Source organism: Thunnus albacares, chromosome 2 (genome assembly GCF_914725855.1).
Source record: "Thunnus albacares chromosome 2, fThuAlb1.1, whole genome shotgun sequence".
NCBI lineage: Eukaryota > Metazoa > Chordata > Actinopteri > Scombriformes > Scombridae > Thunnus > Thunnus albacares.
In genome coordinates, this window is record NC_058107.1 from 21,488,477 (window position 1) to 21,506,114 (window position 17,638).

Genomic DNA, 17,638 nt, shown 5'->3' on the forward strand with positions numbered 1-17,638 from the left:
TACCTGGTCTCCATCTGGACTATCCAACCCGGATTTATCAATGTCATTGTCTGTCTTATTCTCTTAGTAAGGCTGAAGAAACAACCAGAAAAGCAGTTTCATAATAACAGTCACAATATGAACGGCCTTTTTCTCAAGTCCTTTTAAAGCCTTTACCATAATTGACTCAGACTTTGCTGCAGATATTATAAAAATGCTTGTAAGATTAATGCCGATTTTGTTAATCATTCATTTAATCCACAAATGCTTGTCCCTTGCCATACATATAGAATTAATGTGTAAAAGTGTTAATGTGTGAATGTGATTTCATGATTTTTCATTTCTTCGCATGTTGTTAAAGTAGTTAAGAAAAGAGATGTTGCGGGGTTATGAAAATAAAGAGTAAAGAAAACTGGTAAAATATAAATGAAGCTCCTCTTCCTGTGTCTTTTTATAGCGATGTCTCAAGAGCAGCATGGAAATCCACAACTCTCATTCTGTCAGCCATGATTTCAGTGAGTGTCGCACCGTCATCCTTTATTCACATTTTTACACTTCGTCTTTTAACACGCTCACTTTTAAAATTTTGTTCAGACCACCCAATGAAACCCACCTAAAGCCACATGTTACTTGTCATGAATGAATCAGTATTTTGCAAATACTATAGAATGAGCAAATAAATAATGAGAGCATTTGGTACTGGATATGTAATGCAGTGCAGTCCCTGAAACATTGTGTGAATCACACAGCTTGAATCACCACCACCAACACATTTGAACAGATTTTCATCACATTTGAACAGATTGTGTTTTTAGTTTCAATCGTAGGCATGAGTTCACAGATTCTTGAAGATTTAACCTTGCTAAAGGAAAACATTTACAGTGTTCATATCCCACAAAACTACATTTTCATTTGCTGATACAAAAATTAAGCCAACTACAGCCCATAACTTCATGGAAACATTATGCCTAGTTTGACATTTTTTCTTTTTGCTGGTCCACAGTTTTTTGTCCCATCTCAGCGCATGCTAAACTTCGCATGAATCCTAGGTCAGATGTGGACTTCTCCTCTCCTAAAGTGGACTTGATGGTCAATCTCAGTGAGGTGGCCATCGAACTTAACAGACCCCAGGTAGGAATATGTGTCTGCGTGTGTCATTTATAAACCTGTCTGTGTAAAATCCTGGCTAATGTTTAATGAAAATTAAAACAGATTTCCAAAGGGCAAATAATTAAAGACGGTGTTGTTTAGCAATGATAACATCACCTCTGTTAGCACTTGGTGCCATTGAGTAATTGCTGATTTTATCTCCCTCCAGTACATCAGCATCCTCGAGTTGCTGGGCTCAGTGGATATGATGTCACGGAACCTGCCGTACAGGAAGTACAGACCTGTGGTCCATGTCCACAGGAATGCCCGCATATGGTAAGAAAACACTTTGATCTTGAATGCCACAGCTGTAAATATAAACATCTATCAGACTTAATCCACGTAACTATAATTCTGACTTTTGTCATTTTACCACCATGAGAGTTGTAAAGCTGTTACTGTTTATGTTCCTACCATCCAGGTGGCACTATGTGATCACAGGTATCCTGGAGGTGGATATAAAGCCTCGTCTCCACATGTGGTCATGGCAGCACATTCGTCGACACAGGGTCATGGTGAAACGCTACCGGGAGCTCTACAAGACCAAGATCACCAGCAAGAAACCCAGCGAGGAGCTTCTCAAGCAACTAGAGGTGGGACTGTGGGAAAGTGAAGAGGGATGCAGGAGGAGGACAGAAATGGACATATAGATGGACTTTGTAAAGAAACAAGGTTGTGGAGAGGAACCTCATGACTTTGCAATTGAAAAGGGGCACTATAGAGATGTCTCCTTGCCCACTGTTATCACTAACACTTCAACACATTTCAACTATGGACAGAATGAAAGATAGCTCCAGATATTATTACCACTATCGACCACTATCTCTAGCCATAATGACTTACCCACTTATCAATTGTTAAACTGTTTAAAGTGATTGATTGAACTACATTTGAGGTTGATGTTATATTTCAGAGAAACACAACATCGAATCTCAAGCCACCTTAAGCAAAAGGTGTGGTCTTTTTCTCTGTCTCTCCTCTGATCTGCAAGCATCATCATTTCGTGATGTGATTAATAATGGACATTGAGTAATGGATGCATTCCTGCAAGGAGTAGCATAAGCTGCTAAAAGGCCTAATCAATTTATCCTGTATCTGTTCTCAGGAACATGAGAAGACTTTGGATATTTTTAACATCACGTTGGCCAGACAGCAGGCTGAGGTGGAGGTAAGCTCTGTCTCACCTGCAGTGTGCACCGTCACTTTTTACATTCACTTTGTATTTGTTGTATAAACTGTAATGGCAGTAATATTGTAACACTTTAATGTGTGTTTAGCTTAACTGTTAATGTCCTTCCAATGTTTATATCTCCAGAATTAAAATTTACAACACTACAGAAAAAATGGTTAATATTTTCCCATGTATGCCTGTGGATTTAAGAAAAAAAGAGTAAGATTAGCCATAATACTGTCCACACTGCTACCAAAGTACCACCAACATATGAAAAACATTTTGTACAATTAGTGTAGTACACTAATTAGTGGATTTCTCATTAGTTTTCATGGGGTACAACAGTTCGATCTCCTGACTTGTGTTTTTCTTCCCAGGCTAGCAAGGCAGGCCTGCGTATTTACCGTCCAGGGATGAAGATGGAGGAAGAGCAGTCTCAGGGTTGGTTAAGCTGGATGTGGAATTGGGGAGGAGAGCCTGATACAGAAGAAAAAGAGGTCAAGACTGGAGGTAAGATGTAGAAAATAGACATCAGGACATACTGTAGAAAAACAGCAAGACCTGCAAATAGAGAATATGCACATGTGGCAAACAGGACAAAAGCCAACGGCCTCAGTATATTTTTGTAGTAATAGTCAAGAGTGTTAGCTGATGTTTTTCTTATTCTTCAAATTCATGCCTTTTCATGTCATCTCCTGTCACTCATCATCAGGTTTTGATGAGCTGTTAACCTCTGCTGAGAAAGCCAAACTCTACACTGCCATTGGATACAGTGAGACTGCCGCCAATCCCAATCTGCCAAAGGATGTGAGTCACTTCCCTCCTCAACACCCACCTGTCAACTAATAATACACTTCCTATTGGCTCTCCACCCCACTTAAACAATACTCCTCTGATCAAAATATGAATACTGTATCAGATACTGTCAAATACTGTTTGTATTTTCGTTATAGTTTGAGGACATGAAGGTCAACTTCCACATGGAGAAGCTTTCTGTGTCCATCAAAGACAACAAGGACAAAAATGAAATCATCAGGCTGACTGTGGGAGAGCTCATGTCCACCCTCACTCAGAGACCTGGAGCACAAGCCCTCAAGTTTGTCATCATTTATTAATTTTTAGAGGTGTTCTCCATGGTATTAACAGTATGCTCTGTATGTTTTAAGAGTCTGTCTCCAGTGCAAGTACAAGTTTTTCATTTTAGTTCATTTTGTTTAAAAAAAAAGCATTGAGCACAAGCCCTTCTCATTGTGTTTGTTTAAAAATTCAATAAAAAATCTATGAAATAAAATATTTTAAAGAAGGACTGTGATTAGTAAATTATCGCTAGAACCAGTAGAAGCAGTTTGCGGTTTTACTTACAGTTTAGTAGATTAAAAAAACAACACTATTCATTTACAGCAAATCCCTGTAAGGAAACGTTGTTTTCATGCGTGGGAGTGTAGACTCTGCTACAAGTGGCATCCATTTATTTCAGCATAGTGGATACTTGGCAATATAGGGTCCACCCTTTTGCTCCCATTAATAATATCTCCTCCTAAGCATTCTGGCATTGGTGTCACTGACATTTATTTTCCTTTCTCCTTTTTCTCAGACTCACAGCCAAGCTCAGTTTGTTTGAGGTCACAGGTCTGGCCAGTAACCGGCCTGCACCCACCCTCCTGTCATCAAGGAAGGCGGCTACAGGAACAGGGACCCCGCTGCTTAGTATTCTATTTGAGACCAACCCGTTGGATGAGAGTGCCAATCAGCGTCTCCATGTGGAATCACAGCCGCTGGAAATAATCTATGATGCTGTGAGTGATGTCTGTCAGTGTCTCATTTATGAGCAAGATAAAACTGAAAGGGGCACAAGTCAAATCTATTCTTTGTGGGTGTGTCTGTTTAGATAACAGTGAACGGCATGTCAGCCTTCTTCATGCCTCCTGATGACCTGCAGCTGGATGAGCTCACCAATGCGACCTTGATGAAACTGGAGCAGTTTCGAGACCGCACAGCCACTGGTTAGTTGCACATGTACAATCACCTACCGCATATCAGGAGTAGATTTAAAGCCTGATCCCGACTCTGTTGTTTACATTCCTCCATCTTTGCTTTTCCTGGACCATTTTCATTTTTTCATGTATCTACACACAGACGTCTTGTCTCAGCCGCTCAGTTAAATTGTTGTTTTCCTGTTTATTTTCTTGAAACTGATTGTTTCCTGACATTTTGAGCTTCTATTTTTACGGTGGCATAATGCACTCCAGTTCATCACATTCAACAAGACATCAGGATATCAATCTTATATCATACTGCAATTTAGGGATGAATATTTAAAATACGTTTCATTATTGACTTTTACTGAAGTTAACAAAGTAACAGTTTTTGCTGGACCCAAATCTGATACAAAATGAGTAAATGATTTACTGGAAGGTTTTCCATCCATCTAAAGTAAACAAATACCTAAACAAGTGCCCTCATTTACCCTGTTGTGTTTATTGTAGATCAATTACTGTAATCTGAGAATGCAATCAAAAATAAGTAGTAGGCGTCCTATCCTATGACTGAAGTGGAAATGTACAAAGCAAAGCCAACTTCTCTCCTTTTTAAAACACTTAATGATGTTTGAGATGATTTAATCTTATCAATAAAAAAGTTAATTGTCTATCTAGTATATTTGTGATAATATTACATATATATTACAAATATGATAATGACCATAGTGCTTGATGATAAACTTTATTAGGATTTATTTTCACCATCATCATAAAAAAATTGAAATAATTGTAGTCAGGTTACAGAAGTTTGCTCTGTTTGATCAAAAAACAAATCTATCGTTGCTGTTATTTGCTGTTCAGCTTGTTGTGGCTATGATTGATAAGTTAATTATTGGTTGTTTGTTTTTTAGGTCTAATGTATGTGATCGAAACCCAGAAAGTTCTCGACCTGAAGGTGAACTTGATGGCTTCTTACGTCATCATTCCACAGACCGGTTTCTACAATGCAACTCAGAACATCGTGCTGCTGGATCTTGGACATTTCAAGGTCAGGAAGTGGGAAGTCTGACACTGGGCTGAAAATCTGACCCAAGATTGTGCTAAAATCTGAAACTTGCTGGTGTTTTTTTTTTTTTATCATGGAGTGAAAATTATGAGTATCATGGTTAAGAAAAAAACAATTAAGGAAGGCATCCTTTTTTTCATGAGAAGGCTTCACATTTTAGTTTCTTAAAAATATAATTTTGTTGTGTTTTCAGATGTCCAGTCAGAGCAGGAAGCATCTACCTCAGCTGTCAGCGTACTCCAGCAACATTGAAGACATCATGTCCAGAGCATACGATAGCTTTGACATACAGCTTAGCAACCTGCAGTTCCTTTATAGCAAACCAGGTACACACGAGAGCAAGTGCATTATGGTGTGAACACAATCAATACAAAGAAAACTATTTAGAAAATGCATGTAAAGAAGAGGTCAACTCTTCTTGTCAGTCCAGCAAACAAAGATAACAAATAAGATAACACATTGGCATCAAAATATATTGACTAAAAATGTTGTATGTTTGGTGTTGGGAGAGGGATATCATCATACATGTACATCCCTCCAACAAGATTGTTTTTATGTGTGTGTAATAATTGTTTTGTAAGTTAAATGTAAAACATTTACTTTGTGTGATAGATGGCGACTGGAAAATGGCCCGTAAGCAGAAACAGTCACCGCTCCACATCCTAGAGCCAGTGGATCTTAAAGTGGTGTTCAGCCGAGCGATGGTTGTCAAAGACTCACGCATGGCAAAGTAAGTATGAAGTGTTTTCTTTCACCTGCACAACAGTAAGAGGCCCACTGATAAATAAATTAAATAAGCAACAACAACATAAAACAAAAGTCACCTTCTGGTCCCCATTGAACCACTTCTTCACAATCTGTAGTCATTGATTTGGGAATCAGATGATTATTTTTTATTTAGCCGGTTCCATTGAAATTAAGAATAATTTTTTAAACGAAAAAATGCCAAAAGGCCTCACAATTGTAATACCATTTCAGACAAACTACACAACAATAAAAGCTACAGCACTTTTCAGTTTCATTTCCAATATACAGCTGAGCAAACTGTTAAATCAAATATAACTGCCTCTTAACATTTTTCCTCCAGTTATTTCGGTCCTTGCGTTATAGTGACAAATATTATGTTTAAGATTTAGGCGGACTGAAGTTAGAGGTCGTAGGTTTGTGTGTTTATCTTTGTGCTTCCATGTTTGCATACGTGTTCCAGGTATAAGATCTTTGGAGAGCTTCCTCTGCTTTCTCTTCGTATTTCTGATGATAAACTCCGAAGTGTTCTGGAGCTGGTAGAGAGCATCCCTCTGCCAGAGAGCAGACCACGCGGCACCGGTCCATCCTCCACTCCAAAGGTAAGAACACTCACAGCCCCTGTGTGACCCAGACCAGAGGATCAGATAAATGATCTAGATGGAATAACAAAAACAGTTTGGGGCAAATAAACAACAACAAAAAAAAAAAATCAGGAAGGAAGAAAAAGAATTTGTTTCTGCGGTTGCGCCCATATTTCACAATAAATAGTTTCTGTTCTTACTAGAGGATAGAGAATGGAGTAATAAAATGAGATGACTATTAATTGATGACCACAATGTGATAATAACGATCAGATTTTAATAAAGTCAGTGAGGTGATGTTCATGTTTTATTGTTATTTCCTCCTCAGCCAAAGCAGTCGTTCACCCCCCAGCTCACTCCCAGGAGACCTTTGAACTTAGCTGACCAGCGCTCCTCTCTCATTTTTGAGTCATGTGAGACCATCAGCATCACTTCACTGGGTGAGACACTCCTCTCTCTTCAGCTCGCATGCTGCTACACACACACAATCACGGTGCTAAATACGCTCTGTGTGTACTTGTAAAACATGTGACTCAGTGTGTGTGTTTGTGTTGATTTGTCTGCAACCCCTCAGGGTCAGAGGAAGATTTATTCTACGATGCTCCCAGCTCTCCAATCGGTGATAAAGCATTCTTCCCAGACAATCCCATGCCACTGCGCTATGCAGACTTGCACAAAAGAAGAAGTCTGATCAAGGAAGACCCTCAGAAGAACATGACTGACTTCATCATGAAGTTTGAAATCAGTGAGGTACAAAGAAATCTAATAGCTTTCAATTTTCTTTAAATTTTTTTACAAGCATTTACTTCTGCACTTGTCAAATGCACAACTGAAACAATGCAGGCGTGGAACCTTTAAATCTGATATCGATCCAAACTCCCAAATTTCACTTTATTATCTGCACAGCAACATCTGTAAAAACATGTTTTTAGTTAACCTGTTTATTCATCTGTCCAGTTATTTCTGTTTGACATCTAATTCTCTAATTTCTCTCTAATTTTTCTTCTTTGCCTCATACTCCCATCTTTTCACACATTCTTTACTTCTATTCTTCCTCCTCCCCCTACTTCTATGACCCCTATTATTCTTACCTACTTTTCTGTTGTCTCTCTAAATGTTCTCCTCCTCTATGTCCTCTCTGTCCATCTAGTTTTCTGTCCAGTTGTGTCGTCTGTCTGGAGGTCAGGAGGTCACAGTGCTCCATTTGGACATAGAGGGTCTGGGCACCGAGCTCAAACTGCACACCTTTGACATGACATCGAACACCTACCTTAAAGAGATCTGCCTCAAGTGTCCTGAATACATGGGTCAGTAGTTGTCACTTTTACTTCAGCCAGTTAAGGAGACATTTGTGAATTAATGACAGGCGAGTCTTGGTTGCAGTTTTGATTTGTCATGTTTCATTTATTTCCTTGTGTAGATTCTGAAGAGAAGCAGGTGCAGCTGATCACCACTCTAGACAACACGGAGGTTGACCTGCTCACCCTGGAGTACATTAAAGTACATGTGATATTATACATTGACATAATAGACAGTAATTCCACAAATTAACAGTATCCGGAATGATTATTTTCCAAATGGTGGTAAATGGCTCTCTCATTTAGGATTGTGTGTCTTTTCTAGGCTGACAAGAACGGCCCCGAGTTTAAGACTCTACACAACAATACAGAGCAGCTCATCAAGGTGAGACAAATGCAACTAACTAGTGATTAAAATCTAGATGCTTCAGTGTTATTCTTTTCTGCTGGGGTATAACAGTTAAGAAAATTTATAGCATGTTTGTGCAGGTTTCACTTTCGTGTCACATTTTGTATTCTGATGATGTGCGACCTCAATGCTGGAAGATAATGAAAATTACATATTTAAAAGCAAACTTTATTCTCTTGACTCTGTCAAATAATTAATATGTATAAATATAAGGATAATTGTGCTTAATGCAAAAAAGAAAAGATTCATTTTTATTATGCCACTCCACTTCATTTTTTAACATTAACATTTAATATTTCCCATCAGGTGACCTTCTCATCCCTGGACGTTCATCTCCATACGGAGGCTCTCCTAAACACCATGAACTTCCTCAGCAACCTCCTCCCTCCATCCGCTAAGAAGGAGGGAGTGCAGGAGGAGCTCCCCACCATCCCTGAGGAAGACGAGGGAGAGGGGGAGAGGGAGGGGGAGAAGAAGGAGGAAACTACTGTAGCCAAGAAAAAAAGTATTGTTATACCCTGCTGTTACCTCACATTTTGTAATTTGATTTATATACCGTATTAGTAAGATCAGTTGATAGCTAGTGTGTACTTTTTGATGATTCATAATTTAGATTTGGCTTATTCCATTAATATCAAATGATAAATTATGTTTGTAATTAATCAATGATAAAACACTACATTAAATTTCACATTCCAGAGCCATCGTTCCTTCATCCTTATTAATCCCTTTTCCTCTCTTTTCACTTTGTTTCACAGCTTCAAAGAGTTCAAAGTTTGCAGACATTGTGAATCTGCATATCAGAGCTGATCTCCGCTGTCTGAAGGTTTTCATTCGAGGAGAGAAAGTCAGGATTTCTGAGATCAGTATTGAAGGTAAGGAAGCCTTGCAACATCTTTCACTCCATTAGGCAGAAGTTCCTGTCTATTTCAGCTGATATTCATTTTTTGCGAATTCCTTGTCTTGTCGTAAATGGTTTTGCATGTTCACTGTGTCACCACAACAAGCCTTTTATTGTCTTATGACACAACTTTTCTGATTTGTTCCCCCATATGTCGCACTTGGCAAATATGCAATTATATTGGAAGTGCTTTCTCTTTGTCTAACTTTCTCAACTTTCCAGGTCTGGTTTCTGAGGTTCTGATGAGGAAGAAGAACATGGAGGTTCTGGCCAACTTGAAGAATATCGTGATCCTTGACTGTGACAAAGACGCCTTTTACAAGAAGGTAAAGTCCGTCATCAAGCACTTAAAGAATCTACACTAATTGCATTATTGCTTATTGCATTACCGGTCTCCTATTAACTTGGCTTTTTGTTCTGAAAATAATAATATTTTATATATTTAATACTATATTCAGATTTTTTTTCTTCCTGTGTTTTAACTACTTGTGTTTTTGGCATTTGCCATGTTGGCAAGAATAGTAGCTGATGATGATGCTGGTGATGCTGACTTTTGTTTCCTTCTTTATACTAAATGTATTCAGACAAACTTTTAACAAAGTCAGACAAACTTTTAATAAAGAAAAGTGTCGCTCTCTTCACTTTAATTGTGCCTTATTGTCTCTCATTCATTTCTTAGGCCGTGTCTATAGCAGATAAGGAGGTGTTTGCCTTCCGCATGGTGAACTACACAGATGCAACAGAAGGAGACGCCTATCTGGACATGTCTAAAGTTGACACTGCGGTCACACTGACTGTTGGATGCATCCAGGTCATCTTTCTCAACAAGTTTGTCTCCTCCATACTGGTAAGAATCACACATCCTCGTCATAATCCAAGAGTTTTAACAGTTTGTATTTTCCTCTTGTGCTCACCTGTGGGGATGATCATGGTGAAACCCAACATGTATATTTGTGTATCAGTCTCATTAGGCAGAATTTGTATTTCATGAATATGTCAGCATTTCAATTTATTTTATAAGGCAATGATAAAATCAATATTTAAAAAAATTAACATGACATATGATAAACTTTAATTTTCTTTTAAATATTAACGTTTTCTGAGAGAGAATGAGAGAGAAGATCAGTTCTTCAAAGTCCTAGTGTTAATGCTGGTATTATTGCTTGTTCTGATCCAGAGTTTGAGTGGTAATGACTACATTAAAATAGATCATATATGTCATATACTATAAGATCCACAGACTTTTTGTGATTGTTTATCGTGTCTTTACCTGATAAGTATCTTACTCATTCACTTACAGCTTTCTAGGGTTGTTTTACATACTTTTTTTTTTTTTGTTGCCCTCCCATCCCAACTGCTTATCAATTCTCTCTTACACTCTTTCTCTGTTTTTTGCCTCTTCTTTCTTCCTGCCAGGCATTTATCAATAACTTCCAGGAGGCTAAAGAGGCCCTGGCTGAGGTGACAGTCCAGGCTGCAGAAAAGGCAGCGTCAGGTGTGAAGGAACTGGCAGAGCGGAGCACACGGATTGCTCTGAACGTGCACTTCAATGCGCCTGTCATCTTCCTCCCCCAGTCATCCTCTTCCACCAATGTCATTGTAGCTGATCTCGGCTTACTGTCTGTTAAGAACTGTTTTGCTAAGCAGCCCTTTAAAGGTGACGCGAAGATCCCACCTGTTGTGGATATAATGACAGTGAGATTGACTGATCTCAAGATGTACAGGTCAGTTTCCAGCCATCTTTATGATTTATGATTAAAAATGAACTGTGATTAAATGTTTACATGCTGAAATGTATTTTGACTAAATGAAAGTAACCGTAATCAGATATGTCTCAGTAACTTTGCTAATAATTATTGTGTTGTTGCCATCCACAGAACCACATACATAAATGAAAGATTTCAGGGAGAGACCCAATTGTTGATGCCAGTCAGCCTTGACTTGGAAATCCAGAGAAATCTATCATCCAACTGGTACCACATCATACCTGACATAGAGATCACTGCTCATCTTAAGCCCATGAGTGTAAGTTGTGATTTATGGTAGCATGAGGAGGAGAGTGATTTACTGCAAGTGTGGTGGTTTTAATTCTTTTCGAACTTCGTCAATGTATAATATCACATGTACTTTACAATTCTTTTCGCTTGAGCATTTTATGTCACTTCATCTCTTTTTCATTTAGTCTGAAGATTGTTTAATGACTCCTATTGGATTAATAATAAACATGTGTACAGATTAGGATATATTAAAATTTTATTAATACCTAGAAAAGCTCATTTTTCTTCTACGATCCGTCTCTTTGTGTGCCTTTTTGTCTGCTTTGACATTGGATTCCAAAATTAGGTTTGGGGGTAAATCTAAATCAAGAAGTGCTCAGTATTGTCATATCTTTTGTCTGTTCCCAACAGCTGCTCCTCAGCCAGGATGATATGACCGTGGTCCTGAGGACTCTGAGTGAAAACCTATCAGAGAAGTCTGATGCCGTTCCCCCTCCAGCTCCTCCATCCACCACAGACCCCTCCTCTGACTGTGTATCCAACAAAGAGTCCCAGGGCTCTGGGACCACTGGACCAGCCAGCAGTAAGGAGGGAGACTTTTTATACTGTAGTCTTATAGATATATGAAATAAAAACTTAGTGGGCAAATGAGTCAGTCCTAAAACTGGGCAATTTCAGTTTAGTATAATAGGTTAAGATTAAGGATCTACAGCTTTTCCACAGCCATGAAACTCCTAGAAGGTTTAGGAAATATACAAATGTTTTCTGTGACTGGAAATATTTTAGACCATTGGAACCAAAAACCATTAAACATTTAAACATGTGCTTTGTAGGTAACACGGTGGTGATAGCAGCTGTTGTGGAAACCCAGAAGAACAGCAAATTGAAGACCACACTCAAATTATACTTCAAGTTCGACTCCATGACGCTGGTCCTGTACAGCCCTAATGGGAATGAGGTAATGCACACAAACACACCAGGCACAAATGATGAGTATATAAAATAAGGCCAGTCCATCCTTATTTTATGAGTCTTGGTTAGCTAACACAGTGTACTTGTCGTTCTCTAGATACAGATGTTGGACTCGCATGATGAGCAGCTGAAGCTGGCAGAGTTTACGCTGGGCACGATCTCCACCTCTGTCAATATGTTCTCCGACAGCTCCATGAAGGCCTCAGTCCAACTGGCTGCCTGTCTTTTAGATGACAAAAGACCCAAAATCAAGATGGTCACCCCGAGGTACTGGACACACACACACATACAGTATACATACATACATTGTCTTTGCAGAGATTTGTGTTTTGCACACTTGCATATCATACAGTATCACGAAAAATACCCACACTCCAACCTGAAAATAAAATATTTTGTTAAAATTCATGCCAACAGCATATGCCAACTTGATTGATGTTGTCATTGTCTGTTCTCAGATGATGTTGTGGCTTTTGTAATGCAGTTAGTTGAGTTAAGCTGAGTTGAGTTAACTTTATTGCCATTACAACAAAGTGAGTGTGATCCTACTATAAGTCATGTCAGTCTTACTGTACTGACAGGACAAGAGCAGAAAACTGGTAGAAAAAGATCATTTAAAGGTGCAGTGTGTAGAATTTAGTGGCATCTAGCAGAACGGACTTTGCAGAAATGGAGTATAATATTCATAAGTATGTTTTAATTAGTGTATAATCTCCTGAAAATAAAAATCATTGTGTCTACATACGGAGCCCGCCATGTTGCACCACCGTTTTTCTACAATAGCCCAGAGTGGACAAACCAAACACTGGCTCTAGAGAGGGCCTTTCGTGTTTTTCGTGGGTTTCGCGGCCATCATAGGTTCTCCTACACGCTTGGAAGGGAGGGTGAAGGGAGGGGTATTCATTTGGATGCAATCTGCAACCTCACCACTAGATGCCACTAAACCTACACATGGGTTCTTTAAGAAAATAGGACGAGCGCTGCAGTCTTGTAATACTGTACATAATAATCATGTCTGAAAGTAATTGCAGACAAATTACATATAATGTGTCTGAATGGTGGTTGACAAATAATAGATGTTTTCAACTGAGTTGCAGTTGTTTCTCTTTTGTTCTGTTGACCAGTAAAATGTGAGAGAATGAGATTCACTATTCATTCTTCACTCACTGCTCTTAGATGTCCTTCCTTTTCTCTTACTGTTTGTGACACTTGTGACGCTGTATTCAGACCAAATCAGGTATTGCAGCGGTGTGGGCATGTTTATTTGTAACCGCTGTGAATCCAGCATTAACTCTTACTTTGGCCTGTCTTTTGAATTTCTCTCATTGATCTCTTTAACCCCCCCCCCCGCCCCCCCCCCCCCAAACCCATGCACTGTCCTCCCCAGGATGATGGCCATGCGTCCTGGTGCAGAACAGAACATGATGGTGGAAGTCAACTACCGTCAGGGCCGTGATGGCACCAATTTGGACACAGTGGTGCAGGATGTGTACCTGTGTGCCAGCATGGAGTTTCTGCTCACTGTAGCAGATATCTTTCTCAAGGCCACCCAGCAGGGCTTCACTCAAGTTCCACAACCCAAGAGCAGTACTGGATCAGGAGAAAAAAAGAACATTAACTCCTCTGTCACATCTAAAGAGTCCGGTGAGTTAAAAGTATTGGTTTTGATATAGTTAGCTGAGTTCAACAAGCTGAAACTTGTTTTTTTTTATTGTTAATGTGCGGCATGAGATTGAAAGTTTAATTTTAATGAGTTACAAATGTATCTAAAGTTCTATGAATTCTGGACAACCGCCAGAGACGGTATGTACTACCTGGATATGCATTGTCCACGTGTGCAGAAGGTTGAGACATAATGGCATAAGCAGTAAGCACTGATGCTAGCTAATGCTAACGACATACACTGTGCAGTTAGGTGTGAAGATGAAAAGGAGATGACTGCTAGGTGCCAGGCCCCTTTATCAGGTTGCTTGCTTCACCCAGGTCCCATGTGTGACTCTGTCGATATTATGCCTCGACCTTCTGTGCATGCACGCAATGCATATCCAGGTATCACTTACCGACTTTGGTGGTCAGGAAGAATGGAATAGAACCTTTATCTTCAAAAAATGGTACGGTATGTGGTGTACAGGTGCAGTTTGTGTCTACAACAACATAATGGGATATACAAACAGATCAATAAAATATGGTTCATAAGTGTGAGTTAAGTTAAGGATGAATTTAATTAATCTGACATCAAGTGTACCCTGTTGTCTTACTCCCTGGACTGATGTTTTCCTCTTTTTCTCTCTTGTCACTCTCAGCTGCAGCTCCGGCTGTTGTATCAAAGACAGAGATGAATGTTGTGGTGCGAAATCCAGAGATTGTCTTTGTGGCTGACTTGACGCGTGCCGACGCCCCAGCCCTGGTGATGACCACACAGTGTGAACTAGTAATGAAAAGTGATGCAGAGGGATCACAGATGACTGCTAGTATCAAGGACCTCAAGGTTGCGTGTTTTTGTCTTAATGTATCCCTGAAAAAGTAGATTATTTTGAAAGAATAAAATAATTAACATGTCACAGCATTTAAGAATAACGCGTATAAAAAGTTCGTCTGGATGCCTGTTGTTGTTGCTGTAGGTGGTGGCGTGTCCCTTCTTGAGAGAGAAGAGGAAAAACAATGTGACCACAGTGCTACAGCCGTGTCAGGTGTTCTTCCAGAGTAGGCAGTCTCCAACCTCCCCTCAGGCTATGGAGGTGTCCATCCATGCTCTGACACTGAAGGTAAGTGCTTCATGATTGTTACGCAGGAAATTAAATTCAGGAAATGCATATCATTCAAATTAAAGTGTTAAAAAAGTTGTTTCATCAAAATTGATAATTATGATACCCTTCAAGTGTCCCTTTCCTGTAGTAGTTGTCTGACTGGTCAATATCGTTTAAGGATAAGCATAATGATGTTAAAAGAGGCATATTTTCTAATAATTGTTACAGTTAGGCAACACATTATCTCATCTCTTGAGGTAAAGAAAGTTCAATATGTATATAATTAGACATTGAAATTTCACTGTTAACAATGGAATTGGTATGAAACAGCTTTATGTCTTTACTGTCTGACTCTCTGTCCAGGTATCTCCAATCATCATCAACACAGTCATCACAATCCAGTCTGCACTGACTCCCACAGCAGAAACTCCAGAGGAACTAGAAAGTCCCGTTCCCGTGGACATGTGGGAGAAACGGGGCTGGAAGGAGCTCAAACTCTGGTTCCTAGAGGAGGAAGGGGATGAAGACACAAAGTCACTGGTCCCACTGATACCACAGGGAGAGTCATTACAGGTATTTCGCAGTACGCTGATTGCATGACATAATACAGCCAGTGAACTGGTTGTTTAGATTTTTTTGCAGTTTTTATTTTAGTATGTTTCAGTATCACAAACCCTTGATCTAATTTGCAGTAGTATTTTGTTCTGTGTACAAAATAAGTTATTTCAGCTTAATTTATTTAATTTATAAGAACGGGATATTTCATGGACTGTCCATCCTTGCAGGTGACCATCAAATCGATCTGTCTGACTCTGGAGGCTGGAGTGGGACACCGTACAGTCCCCATGCTTCTGGCTAAGTCCTCCTTCAATGGAAACGTCAAAAACTGGTCCACACTCATTAACTTACACAGCGAGCTCAACTTAGAGGTAACGCACACAAGCACAGACGTGTGTATGGCTGATGTATCACATTTATTCCCTAAACTTTATCCTAAACTCCAGAACCATGTCCTAATCCTAAATTTAACCTTTCACTACAATATAAAGAAATGTTTTGACTTAGATTTATTTTTCCAGATTTTTTTCCGTGCCTTTGGTATCAGTTGTTCCATTATAATATGAATTATAGACACATTTTTAAGATTTAACTAAGATTTTGACATAATTAAGACGTTTATGGTAACTTACTACAAGGTCAGACATATTTCAGCTGTTTATGTCTAGAATTAGTGCTCCTGCTGGCTGTTGAAGTTTTGTTTGTTTTTATTTTTATTTTTTTATGTTTATGTTTAGCTTCATTATTACAATGAGATGATGGGAGTGTGGGAGCCACTGCTGGAGCCCTTAGAGGATGAGACAAGAGATGGTTTCAGACCCTGGACACTGAAACTGAAGGTACTCATACACATACATGTGCACACGCACACATATTTATACTCACACATGCATGCATACATACAGTGTTTCTGACTTTCTACTCTCCCGCAACCAGATGAAGAAGAAGCCAGTGAAGCACACAATTTGTGCAGATGAAGTTGATTACAATATCCCAGACTACAAGACTGTCATTGTCATCAGCAGTAAGGACCAGCTCAACATCACGCTCTCCAAATGTGGACTGGCCATGCTGAGTAATCTGGGCACGGTAAGAAAAGGGCTGTCATCACATTAACAGGAAACTGTCCAAGGATGGGTGGATGTTTATCGTTAATGTTCATATTCTTGTCCTTCCGCAGGCATTTGCTGAGGCTGCCAAACAGACAGCTGAGTGCTTTCAGAAGGATCAAGCTCCTTTTGTGGTGAAAAACCGCCTGGGCCTGCCAGTATTCGTCCGTTACAGTGAGATGTTTTGTCCCATTGGCCAGCAGAGCACCAACCGCACAGTGGAGCTGCAGGATGGGGAAACCCTCGGGATGGACTATTCAACCACAACAGACTCCGACCAGTTCTCAGCTATGACCTCCTTGAGTGGAAAGGACTTCTACATACAGCCTAGTAAGTTACACTTGATAAGCAATTACAGTATGCTGTATGCAGTATGCACATACAAAATTCAATCATTAGTTGTTTCAGCATCGGCAACTACATTTACTACCAACACATTCTAGTTAAACACAAAGCCTACACTGAATTTTATCAAGACTTACCCAACAATTAATTTGTATTCTGATCTCTCGAGCAAATTGAATGCTATTCCATTCAGACCCAATCAGTCCTACTTTACTTTGTATACCCCCCTCTCTCTCTTTTCTAATGTAAGAAAATTGTGTAAACCCTGAAGCCAAACACATACTGTATGGGCTGATCTTATTTCCTCTATTCTCTCCAGCTCCGGTGGGCCACACCCCAGCCAGTGTGATCCCCCTGATCAAGGTGGGCAGGGGAATGTACAGTGTAATGCACAAAGACTCGGGAGTCACTCGTTTCCTGGTCTGTCAGATTTACTCTGTGGAGGGCAGCAAGTACATCAAGATCCGCTCTCCTTTCCAGGTATATCACTGATCATGTTATACTTTACATTTTAAGTCATTTTCTGTTTATCCTGTCTGTGAAAATCATACAGGGTTGTACATGGGACAGTCAAGTCTTTATCTTTTAAGCTAATTAAAGATGTAGTAATATCAATTAGACAAGCGGTTC

General features: G+C 39.5%; 1 protein-coding gene across 3 annotated transcripts in view; it reads left to right on the forward strand.

Moving 5' to 3' along the window:
• The window catches only part of vps13a (vacuolar protein sorting 13 homolog A), a 39,785-nt gene that overhangs the window by 4,314 nt on the left and 17,833 nt on the right, over positions 1 to 17,638 (forward strand). For all 3 annotated transcript variants that reach the window (XM_044372917.1, XM_044372926.1, XM_044372936.1), the window contains exons 10-46: positions 437 to 494; positions 983 to 1,110; positions 1,298 to 1,404; positions 1,550 to 1,721; positions 2,234 to 2,296; positions 2,677 to 2,809; positions 3,012 to 3,106; positions 3,253 to 3,395; positions 3,894 to 4,095; positions 4,188 to 4,302; positions 5,190 to 5,326; positions 5,538 to 5,670; positions 5,957 to 6,074; positions 6,552 to 6,690; positions 7,001 to 7,112; positions 7,247 to 7,422; positions 7,823 to 7,979; positions 8,093 to 8,172; positions 8,296 to 8,355; positions 8,686 to 8,884; positions 9,138 to 9,254; positions 9,503 to 9,606; positions 9,960 to 10,127; positions 10,697 to 11,004; positions 11,158 to 11,305; positions 11,689 to 11,860; positions 12,111 to 12,235; positions 12,347 to 12,516; positions 13,637 to 13,893; positions 14,553 to 14,737; positions 14,871 to 15,014; positions 15,360 to 15,569; positions 15,782 to 15,925; positions 16,292 to 16,393; positions 16,491 to 16,643; positions 16,735 to 16,993; positions 17,328 to 17,488. In XM_044372917.1, the coding sequence (XP_044228852.1) occupies positions 437 to 494; positions 983 to 1,110; positions 1,298 to 1,404; positions 1,550 to 1,721; positions 2,234 to 2,296; positions 2,677 to 2,809; positions 3,012 to 3,106; positions 3,253 to 3,395; positions 3,894 to 4,095; positions 4,188 to 4,302; positions 5,190 to 5,326; positions 5,538 to 5,670; positions 5,957 to 6,074; positions 6,552 to 6,690; positions 7,001 to 7,112; positions 7,247 to 7,422; positions 7,823 to 7,979; positions 8,093 to 8,172; positions 8,296 to 8,355; positions 8,686 to 8,884; positions 9,138 to 9,254; positions 9,503 to 9,606; positions 9,960 to 10,127; positions 10,697 to 11,004; positions 11,158 to 11,305; positions 11,689 to 11,860; positions 12,111 to 12,235; positions 12,347 to 12,516; positions 13,637 to 13,893; positions 14,553 to 14,737; positions 14,871 to 15,014; positions 15,360 to 15,569; positions 15,782 to 15,925; positions 16,292 to 16,393; positions 16,491 to 16,643; positions 16,735 to 16,993; positions 17,328 to 17,488 (5,454 nt within the window). The remainder of the gene's footprint in view (positions 1 to 436; positions 495 to 982; positions 1,111 to 1,297; positions 1,405 to 1,549; positions 1,722 to 2,233; positions 2,297 to 2,676; positions 2,810 to 3,011; positions 3,107 to 3,252; positions 3,396 to 3,893; positions 4,096 to 4,187; positions 4,303 to 5,189; positions 5,327 to 5,537; positions 5,671 to 5,956; positions 6,075 to 6,551; positions 6,691 to 7,000; positions 7,113 to 7,246; positions 7,423 to 7,822; positions 7,980 to 8,092; positions 8,173 to 8,295; positions 8,356 to 8,685; positions 8,885 to 9,137; positions 9,255 to 9,502; positions 9,607 to 9,959; positions 10,128 to 10,696; positions 11,005 to 11,157; positions 11,306 to 11,688; positions 11,861 to 12,110; positions 12,236 to 12,346; positions 12,517 to 13,636; positions 13,894 to 14,552; positions 14,738 to 14,870; positions 15,015 to 15,359; positions 15,570 to 15,781; positions 15,926 to 16,291; positions 16,394 to 16,490; positions 16,644 to 16,734; positions 16,994 to 17,327; positions 17,489 to 17,638) is intronic.